Source organism: Lagopus leucura, unplaced genomic scaffold (assembly GCF_019238085.1).
Source record: "Lagopus leucura isolate 7727_CA_CO unplaced genomic scaffold, USGS_WTPT01 Super-Scaffold_702, whole genome shotgun sequence".
Classification (NCBI taxonomy): domain Eukaryota; kingdom Metazoa; phylum Chordata; class Aves; order Galliformes; family Phasianidae; genus Lagopus; species Lagopus leucura.
This window is the reverse complement of record NW_024962254.1, coordinates 8,357,150-8,367,843: the sequence shown is the minus strand read 5'-3', so window position 1 is coordinate 8,367,843 and position 10,694 is coordinate 8,357,150. Positions and strand designations below refer to the sequence as shown.

At 46.6% G+C, this 10,694-nt stretch overlaps 1 protein-coding gene across 1 annotated transcript; it reads right to left on the bottom strand.

The window, feature by feature from the left end:
* Window positions 1-6,413: 6,413 nt before the first annotated feature.
* FUT4 (fucosyltransferase 4) lies at window positions 6,414-10,392 on the bottom strand. Its single transcript, XM_042862530.1, has one exon. The coding sequence runs from the start codon at window positions 10,390-10,392 to the stop codon at window positions 9,322-9,324; it is 1,071 nt and encodes a 356-aa protein (XP_042718464.1). The 3' UTR covers window positions 6,414-9,321.
* Between the last annotated feature and the right edge of the window lie 302 nt (window positions 10,393-10,694).

The following is a 10,694-nucleotide window of genomic DNA, read 5'->3' as shown; positions in this document are numbered from 1 at the left end:
CAAGGAAGCAGATCCCAAAGCCACCTTGCATTTGCATAACATCAGATAGATAACCCATTTGCAATTATCCTCTTCATCTAAACTGTTTCATCTGTTCAGCTCCTCTATCTCCTCCATTTCTGTGGTAGCCCCAGAGCTACCAGACCACCATACAACCCATAGGCAGAAGCAGTGAAGTGCATAAACGTAGTAATGGTGTTATCTCAGTGTGACTTAAAACAGTGATCCCATTCTAGATTAAGACAGGCAGATCTAACATAAAAAAGCGTATGTGTTTTTAAAAGTTTAGCTTACAGGGCTAGCTTTCTAGCAGATAGTGGAGTCTAGACATAGCAAGGAAGCTTTTCCACAAGAGCTGATGGCACTTGGAATAGCCCCACATCACTTGTGGGCTTTTGCAATCCACAGGACACGTGTGTTGGCAGAGCAGTGCAAGCAGCACAAAGCTCACCAATATCCCAAAGGGATTTCTCCTGTTCATCCAGTCTGCAAGTACAGCAGACTGCATTCAGCACCAGGAAAAAGGCATTCTGCTTTCTCTTTGGGCAGGATGGCACTGTGGGCACTGTGCCTTCCTAAAGCTACTTTTGTAAAATAAATTAGGTCATGCACAAGTAAGTAAACGGGAGATGGCCTACAAAGATGTAGTCTTTCTGAGGTCCCCGAGGCCTCACGGAAGCTGTATCAATACAGAAACAAGCTAAAACGTCAGTTTGGCGTGGGGTTTCTTTTAAGGATGTGGGTCTAAGATACGATCTGTCATTGCTTTCAGTGCCTCTCTGCACAGAGGCAGCACATCACCAAATGCAGTTCAGGCACTTACACAAGCTACAAGATGGAGGGCAGCAGGATGTCCCAGGGACCAGACATGGCACCTCATGGGGCTGAGCTGTACACTCAGGTCTGGCTCCTCAATCTGGCATTTAGGAACACTGACTGTCCCAGAAGCTCTTCAGCTGAGTGTGGTTAAGCCATGATTAAGACAAGGAGATTCATAATTCTGCTCTTCATCTCACTTCCCAGCCAACCAACAGCTCCCCAGCCTGCCTATGTGCAATCCTGAAAGACCACCAAACTAAGAGAGCCAAGCACATGCCACTTGTTCCATGACACGACTTTTGCTGTGTTGAATATCACAACCCATCAGAGCAGACTGAGCTGCCCCTGAGTGCTCCAGCAGCCCATTTCTCATTAAGAGGGAAATGAAAGCAAGAGCAGAAAGCCAACAGAAGAAGCGTAACAGATAGGTGTGCAGGGAGATAAACTGACCCCTAGAGCAACAAAATCAGAAAATATTTAAGCCAGGAAAAAAAAAAAAAAATCAGCAATAATCCAAGTACTTAAATACTACATCCAGTTATCCTACAACTTGCAGACATTGTTTAAAATGCCCATTGTTTAGCCAGCTGGAATGATCAGAGAACTGTTAAAAGCTCATGCAGTTGTAAGATCATTAGCTATAAAAAAGATCAATTAAAGTCACTTTTTTCCCTCAGGCAGTGGATAGAATTGAATTTTTCCCACAGTATTTCACAAGTCAGTAACTGGAGCTGGGGAACTACAAGGAACCTCCAAGCCTCATGTTTACAGAATAGAGGAGTGAGATAGTAGAGATTAACCTTGGCTTGATGTTCAGCGCCCTGATGGAAGCAGTGCAGCAGTGTCTTTGGAAGAAGCAGGCAGATGTGGCACTAAAGGACACGGTGAGTGGGCATGGTGGGGATGGGTTGACAGTTGGACTAGATGACTTTAGAGGTCTTTTCCAACCTTAATGATTCTACAATTCCAGGGTCCTACTGGTACTCAACCCAGAGGCTGAGCAGAGCACACATCACACTTGTCTGTGAGAATGAAACTGCTCCCAGGTGTGAGATCAAAAGGGAATCCTCCCAGCCCTGGTCAGGTCACAGAGGATGCTCATCAGCTCTCCAAGCTTTTGAAAATTTTTCTTATTAACACATTTCTATCTCTGCCTGGGTGATGTTCTTCTGTTTATCCCAAGCTGCAGAAAGTACTGTGTGGACAGAAGCACTGACCAGAACCTCTCAGCATTCCATCCCTTCCATACTGTCACCTAGCAGAGAGCAGGCAGCGAGGGTCTGTCCCTGGAGCCCCATTCATCACTGCTGTAAGGGCTGCACGGGATTTATCAGCCACCCAAATGGGATAAGAAGAGAAAGTGTTGGGGTGTGCACTGGACTTCAGATCAAATCAGCTGTTGGCGGTATCTCACTATTGCTTCTCAGTAACTTGCAGCCCATGATGAAGCAGAGCCTTTATCTCCTTGGTGCTGAGCAGGAGGCCACATCTCCTCTCTGCCATGCAGGTATGTGCAGAAGAAAAAAGGCTAACTGCTAACTCACCAGCTACTGTAGACGTTCCTCGCTTTAATAACTTCCTAATTAGTAGAAATAGAAATGACCAGACTGTAATGACAAGCCATAACACAACTTCAGGCAAAGCATCCGGAGGGAAAATTACATATCAAAACCAAAGTGTCGTCTTCTACACACCTAAAATTATTCCCTCGATGTGGCTTTCTGAAGACATTGGTAATTAGTACATAATATCCTAAGAAGGAAATGAAGCACCTTAGAAGGAAGAGGTGGGCAAGCTAGTTTCCATCAGTTGAGAGCCTGACCTCATGTTCCTTGTTACTTGTGAACTGCAAAGCAGAATAATACCACTGGTACGACTCGCAGATAGACTGCTAGAATCTGCAAAGGTTCGGGAAACCTCATTCCCTCTAGTTAATAAAAATAAAGCGAATGAAAGACTCCCCTTTTTTCTTCTTCTTCATTTTAACTGGGGCTGTCCAAGTGAGCATTTCAGCTGCCATCTCTGCCCGCATCTTCCTGCACTGAGCACTGCTCTCCCAGTGCTTTCTGACAGCTTTTATAGTACACAGTGAAGGTTTTATTGAATACTCACCTCTGAGGACAAGGATAAAACAAACAGTCGTAACTTGGAGGTGGAGGTTACTTCAACAACTTTACACAAACTTGGCAGAATGCTCATTGTTTGTGTTTTGGATTAAAGCAGCCCTTTTAATGACTAATTTTATCCATTACTAAGGGCAGATGGAAAATGAGCGAAACTGATTCCAGTGAGAGCATGCCCAAACTCCTGTTGACGTGAGACAGTCATACACACTCCACCTTCTAGCAAGCAGCCATAGCTTTAGCTGGATTCCTGCCTCTGTGCCATTCTGAAAAGCTCATCATCTTCCAGTTGTGTCACCAGAGGTGACTTCAGGCTATAAGTTCTCCTACATGATCCCAGATAAACCCGCAATTCTCCAGGTGCAAAAAGGACTGAAATAGCCTGTGCCTCCCCTTGCCTCCAACCACCTTCAGTCAGAAGGTTTAAAGTTGCATGTTGCAGTGCATGGTTAGGAAGAGCTCTCTCCTTTCTCCACTGCATGCTCAGCTCTCTCTGGAGTTTGCACACACACTTGCTGTCACAGATGTTTCCATCCTCACACTCCTTGCTGCATGAAAAGCGTCAGCCAGAAAGAGGATGGGAAAGGGACAGAAGCCTGCAAAAGAACCAGAGGAGCTGGTGGTAGCTTTGGTTCCTTTTGTCTTGCAGGAGCAGAGGTAGAAACAAGCAGATGATGCCTGAGATGCGAGCAGATGATACAGCCTTGTACACATGGAGCATTCCCTGCTATCAGCTGTGCTCCTGTAAGAGTGAGGCTCTGTCACACAGGACCTAAATCAAAGCCCACAGAAGACAGGACTCAGTGCTTCAGCCCAGCCCTACATTCAACAACAACCTGTCCACAGTCACAGTGGAAACTTACACAGCAAAAACCTGTAGCTCAGGGCTGTAAATCCCAAACTTTCCATTTCCAGTTACATCAGTGAAATGCTTTTTTTTTTTTTTTTTTTTTTTTTTTTTTTAATTCTTGCTATTATTTAAAGTGCTCTTGTAAAATGGTAAAATACATTTAATATCTGAACATAGGAATAAAACCTAGATTTGAGATAGTGGCAGCAATTTTCATGTTTACAATAAAAAGCCACTGTGAATGACAAGGAAAAGTAACTCAGCACCATTAAGGCTGTCATCTTCCTCCAAGGACTCAGTGCAGGAAACATTCTTCATCACAGTCACTGCAAAAGACAGAACAGCGAATCTGTGATTTTTACATGAATATGCACAATGGTGCTTAATGGGAGCTCAAGCATAGCACAAATTCTGCTCTATTTAAATTATCTTTTCACAGCATAGACACACAAAATGCTTTTTCACACTAACGGTGCGGAGGCACTGACACAGGTTGCTCAGAGGTGGTGGATGCTCCATCCCTGGAGACACTCGAGGTCAGGCTGGATGGGCTCTGAGCACCTGATGGAGCTGTAGATGTCCCTGTTTACTGCAGGGGAGCTGGATTAGATAGCCTTTAAGGGTCCCTTCCAACTCTATGGATTCTATGAATGAAGTATTTGAGCTCATAGACCATTTTTGAGATAATGAAAGACTGGAAATCCAAGGTCTACCTGATAAAATCCTCAGAAATAAATGGCTAATGCTTTCTTTCTTCCTAGATTCAGTGTCCCATCATCCAGAACACCTAGAGAGTCTTTTATCTCAGTGCTGAATTTGAGGACACAAATGCTGAAATGTCTTCCACAATATTTACAGCCAAGCCATGGGCTGATCAACTTCAAAAGATGGTTTAATAAATACAGGGAAAACCCAAATCATGATCCAAGTTTCAAATTTTGCAGTCTCTTGGTAGTTATTAAAAGAATATGATTAAAATCCTAACTGTCACTAAAATAGCCCAATTTTTAACTCTATTCACAACATTTTAACCCATACAATGATGGCTTTAAAAGGACCCAAAGTCCTTGAAGGAATTTACCAGTTCAGAAAAGCACTGGCTTCTTAGGGCAAAACTTTCATAGAATCATAGAATGGCTTGAGTTGAAAAGGACCGCAATGATCATGTAGTTTCAACCCCCTGCTATGTGCAGGGTCACCAACCAGCACAGCAGGCTGCCCAGAGCCACATCCAGCCTGGCCTTGAATGCCTCCAGGGATGCACTTAATGGGGGATTTCCAGTTAACGGGGCTTGTGGCTTCAGGACACTCCCTAAACACTGCACACCTTCCTGCCATAAGGATAGACACAGATTTGGTGGCCTAAAGGATCATTTATAACCTGGCACAGAAAAAGGAGGAGGATTATACAGAGTGGAACTGCTAAACAGTTAAAAGTGATATTTGAGTTACTCAAACAACGATTTTTTCTGATTAGAAATGGTTGTGCATACTTGGGTCTGGATTTATCTTTAGTTAAATACCATTTAAATTCATGTTAAGTCACCACGCTCACTACATCAGCCTGCAGATTGAATCAGCTCCTTGCTTCCTACAAAGGACTGTTTACACACTTAAAACAAATACCATCTTATGCGATTGTTGGATAAAGAGAGAGTTAGAAACTAATCGGGTGTAACTCACATCTCACTTAAAAGTCAGCAAACAAGCGTGAGCAAATGGTACCCAATGTTTTGCAGAAAAATATTCCCACCCATTTTCACCACCCAGAGCCCAATCCCGGATGGAAAACCTGCAAGTAAACATCGACCTTTGTGGGCACAGGTAAAAACAAGGCTTAAGCTCTCCTCACAAAACATGGCAGTGACACAGCATAAAGTACTTGAGGGGGAAAAAAAGAGAGCACTGTAGCACTTACCACACCCAGGAGGGGCTGGAAATATGAAGAGGAATGCTGAAATTTACCCGAAAGTATCCATGCTTTCAGCACCCTGATCTAGCTGTAGGTGTCCCCTACAGCAGGGGAGTTGGACTAGATGGCCTTTCACGGGCCCTTCCAAGTGAAATGACTCTATGATCGTGTGGTACAGAACGTGGATAAAGAGAGGTCATCAATCACTTTTTCTGCAATCAGTGTTAAGAGATCACAGGAATAAGAGGTGTGGGACATTTGCAGCTCAGCTGAAGACATCAATGAACAAGCACAAAAATCCCATAGTTGAAAGAGTGGCCGCAGCACTATGTGCCAAATACCATCTCCCATCCATTTCATTTTGAAATTTAAGGGGAAAAATAAAAATACCCGAGCAGTTTCAAATTCTCTGTAGGTCAAGAGACTGTCTGTTGGTTTGTTCTCTTTTTGAGGTTTGTACACTGTGGGTTTTTTCTTTTTTTTTAAATGATGTTTTTCCAGCAGTCACCCAACCTCAATAAATGCTCCTTTTCATAGTGGAAATAACCCAGCACAGCCTCTCCTGTGGAAATATTTACCCCTGGCACAACCAAGCTTCGTCCCCAGCCTCAGACGGTCTGACTGATCTGTAATGAGTCACTTCTATTGATGAAGAGGTGGAAGACAAGCACAAAAGGAAATCTATTTAAAAAGCAGTTTTCTACCCTTCATAACGCATAAAGAAGAGGAAATAGAAAAATAGGGTCGTTTTATGCTACTTCCTTTCTATAATTTTATTGACTGTTAATCTACATGATTAATAAAAGTTACTCCATTCTGTGAAGACTAAAAGATCTTACAGTATAAAATTCCCTGAGATACTTCTGCGAGTTAAAGGATCACCCACATTTCTATATTCCACTTATAATCAAAAAGTAATTAACTTTATGAAAAACAGCACATGATCTTTCTGTCTCTCCCTCCTCCCCAACATTTCAAGGCATGGAATCAAACAGATTTAAAAGCATATTCGTCAAGATTTCTCTATTTAGACTGGAAGATAAATCTGCTTAATTTTTATAGACTGATCACATACTTCACCTGCAGGGCCTTGTGGAGTCTGGTACCTGATCTACAATCCAATTTGCTATGACACATTTCTCATTTATCACTGAACTTGGCCTCTACAAAGTGAGTTACAAAGGACAGCGCTCAGTTTCTAACAGCACTCAATTATTAGGTTAGTTCTGTGAGCCCAAGGGACGGATGAACTAAAAGCCAATATGGCCTCAAAGAGTTGCTGTATTATTGACTTCAGCAGCCATAGACCAGGACCAAACTTCCTCCCGAATCTAACGGGAAAAGTGTGCAATGCTTATGCAAGAACAGTGAAACTGCAATAATTATTACAACACTGCAGTTCTCATTATACAATTTGTGAAAATATTCAACGCATATCTTACAAATAGAGCACAGTTGTGGTTATCTCATTCCAACATGATGTTCTGATCATTGCACGGCTGTTTGCTGAACTTTACAAAACTCATTTCCACCAGAATTTCAGGAAGAGAAGCTGAGAATAAAGGATGGCTGCAATCTGTGGAAATTCCCATGCTCCTGGAGCCTCGTCTTCTGCCTGTGGCATTACTACTGATAGAACCGAGTCGTGTGCCTATAAACTCTCAGGAAACATTTAAAAACTTAGAAGGACTGGGAAAAAGAAGCACTATTTTGGGCAGACTGATAAGAAGCAGTGCAATCTTCACCTTTTTAAAGACTGCGCACTGCTTTGAAGATCAGGTTTTGATGTACACACACATGCACTGCCATAAAAAGCAAAAGGAAAAAATGACAATTCAAAGAGACACTGATTGTATTATGCTGGCACTCAGCTGTTAGGTTAATGCTATACTTGGAATTGTACTTTTAGAATAATCAAAACGAATTTATTTCACCAGCTGGCAGGGCAGCAGAAGATCTTGCAAGTGAGGAGCACGGCTGTGCTCTGAACCCCTTCAGAAGAGCTGGAATTAAAGCCCAGCATCGGGAACACCCCGACAACACCTGCATTGCACTGAGTCCTCTCTGCTTTCCCAATAAAATCTCTCCGGCAGCTCTGGCACAAACAACAGCCACATTCAGAAGTGCTTTTAACCATCTTTCCCTGAACAAAAGCAGAAAACAATAAAAACAGGAGCTTCCGAGCTCTGCCCCAGTAAACCTGTGCAAAATTATTCATGAGCTATAACACTGTAACAGATTTTTTTCCCAATATTCTTTAGTTCCACACTTACGCAATTACTGGGCACAGGTAACTTAAAATGCAGCTGCTAAGTTTCAACAGCATCTACCTGGCAGCCCTCATTGCTCAAATCAAACCTCATCCCATTCTAACCTAAATAACTCTCACACATTGAGCTTTCACTTGCATCTAACTTTCTTCTCTCCCCACCTGCCTGGTGCCCTTGATTTTATTCCACCGTGGCAGCCAGAAAAGGAAGAACTGCAATGCTCTGGGCAGACAGCACATGAGGAAGTGGCAGCCTAGAGTTCTAGGAACAGACTGAAAAAAAAAATTAAGTGGAGGAAATCCCCAAAACCAAATGTAAAGAACAGTAACTTTCTTCTTTCTCTTCATATACTTCCTTCACATAACCTGTGTTGCAGCAGCAGTTTAGACCTTATTGTCTACAGTAGTTCTCCTTCTGGGAGGTAGCATTTGGGGACTTAACTTTGGTATCTTTGTTGCCATTACTGCTGTACACACAACAGAAAGTTAGCCTTCCCATGTACAGATTGAGTACAGCAATAAAACCCTGCCATCTTGAGCCTTTCCCTGCTTTTTCTTATATGGCAGTAATCTTGCATTGAAAGACATGCAGTCTCCTGTAAACATTCTCTAATTCCTGAATAAAGGGAGGGTGGAAATGTTCCTGCTTTCTGTCTGCCTTCTGTCTTTTTCTGTACTTGAAGCTCTTCTCTGCTTTCAAAAAGGACAACTGTGCTCACAATAAATACTTTCTGTCATCTGAGCTGTTTGTTCCACTCAAACCCTTCCATACCCTTTTTCCTACATGGAATTTTTATTTGGCTCAAAGAATTATTATTTGGCTGCTGCAATTTAAAACTGCTAAAAAGTGCTACTGTATCATCACATTCTTAAGTTCAACATTTGTGGCTCAGCATTTGTCAGCAAACAGCTCTGATTTTCATAATAATCACCATTGGAAATATTTGCTTTTGTCTTTGGAACACAGAAAGCCAGCACTGATCGCGTATCCCCCATACGCAAAAGAAAGTTTCACGGTCCAGGAAGCTGTCATAGCTGACAAAATTGGTTCCAGCTGCACAGCTGAAGGACTTGGCATAGGTTATTCTGCAAACAACTGCAAAGGCTTCAGACCAGCACGACTGCTGAAAGTTTAGCTTCGCTCTTGCAGAATCGCCTTGCCTGATGCCTCTCCGTAACTTCATTTTGCACCGCAATAAAAATCTTCTTCTTTGTTTGTTTACCTCTATCTGTATGCTTTTCTCACTGAGGACAGACTGGCTCTGGCAGGCAGGAGGTCTCACAGGGTTTCCCTGTACCTCGGTGCATTCGCTGTTGGGAGAAGCTGGCTGAGCTCGCCTCGGGAACGTCAGCTCTCAAACCAGCTGGCCAGATTCCGTACCGTCTTCAATTGATCCCCTGCTGTCCTCACGGCCTCACACACCTTGCAGTAATGCTCGTCCCAGAAAGACGTGACGTGGACGTCGTACTTGTTCCGCCAGGCGAAATACCTCCTGTAGCTGGGCTTGTTTTTATCGAGGAACTTCAGGTAGGTGGCCAGCAGCCGCGGGCTGGGGAAGTCATCCACGTGGATGAAGGAGTCGGCAGGGATGAAGCGCTCGTAGTTGGCCCTGCGGGGGCCGAGGACAACAGGCACGGCGTTGGCGGCGAAGGCGTTCCTCCAGAGCTTCTCAGTGATGTAGTCGGTGTGCTGGGAGTTCTCGAAGGCCAGGTAGAACTTGTAGGCCGACACCGTCTTCACCACGCTGCCCTCCAGCAGCGCCATCCCACGCGCCCCGTACACGTCGATGGGCAGGTGCTCCTTCAGCTGCCGGTAGTAGCGCACGCGGGCGTGCTCCTCGTTCCAGTTGCTGATGACCCAGGCCACCAGCCGGCTCTTGCGGGGCGGCACGAAGGGCCGCGGCGTCGGCGGCACGTACAGATAGCCGTAGGGCACGAAGACGTCCGAGTCCCGCCGGTAGGACATGGTCCAGTTGAAGAGCCCGGCCAGGCCCCGCAGCCCGGGGGAGTGCGAGGGCGACTCGAAGTTCATCCACACCCACAGCTGCCGCGGGGGTCGCGGCGGGGGCCCGCGGGGCAGCCCCTGGGCGCCGTGCAGCGCCAGGTCGCGGTGGTGGAAGAGCACGGCCCGCGCCTCGCCGTACCGCCCGCGGTCGGCGCTCAGGCGGCAGCCCGTGACGTTGTAGCGCCGCCGGCAGTCGGCCGGGCGCCGGGGGCGGCCGAAGGGCTCCCACCACAGCAGCACGGTCACCTCGCCCTCGGACCGGCCCGCCGCCGAGCCGTGCCGCCGCAGCTCCCGCAGGCAGGCGTACAGCAACAGCGCGGCGCCCAGCAGCGCGCCAAGCAGCGCCCAGCGCCGCCGCCACCTCCGCGCACAGCCCGGCCGGGCGGCGGGGCTCCGCCGGGGGCCCGGCTCCATTGAGCCTGCCCGCTGCCGCCCAGGGGGAGCCGCGGGGCCGGGGCCGCCCAGCGCATGCTGCTGCTGCTGCTGCTGCTGCTGCTGCCGCCGCCGCCTCTCAGCGCCCACCCCCGGGCCGGGCCCGGCACACGGCAGCGCGGAACCACCGGGCTGGGGCGGGGAGATGCAGCCCCTCCCGGCCATGCCGGCCATCCTGCCCCACCCCGCGGCTGCCTGCCCCTCTGCGCCGGCCCCGGCCCCGGTCCGCCCCTCGGTGCCGCACGGCCCCGCCCGCGGCCATCTCTACTCTCCCCATCCCCTCC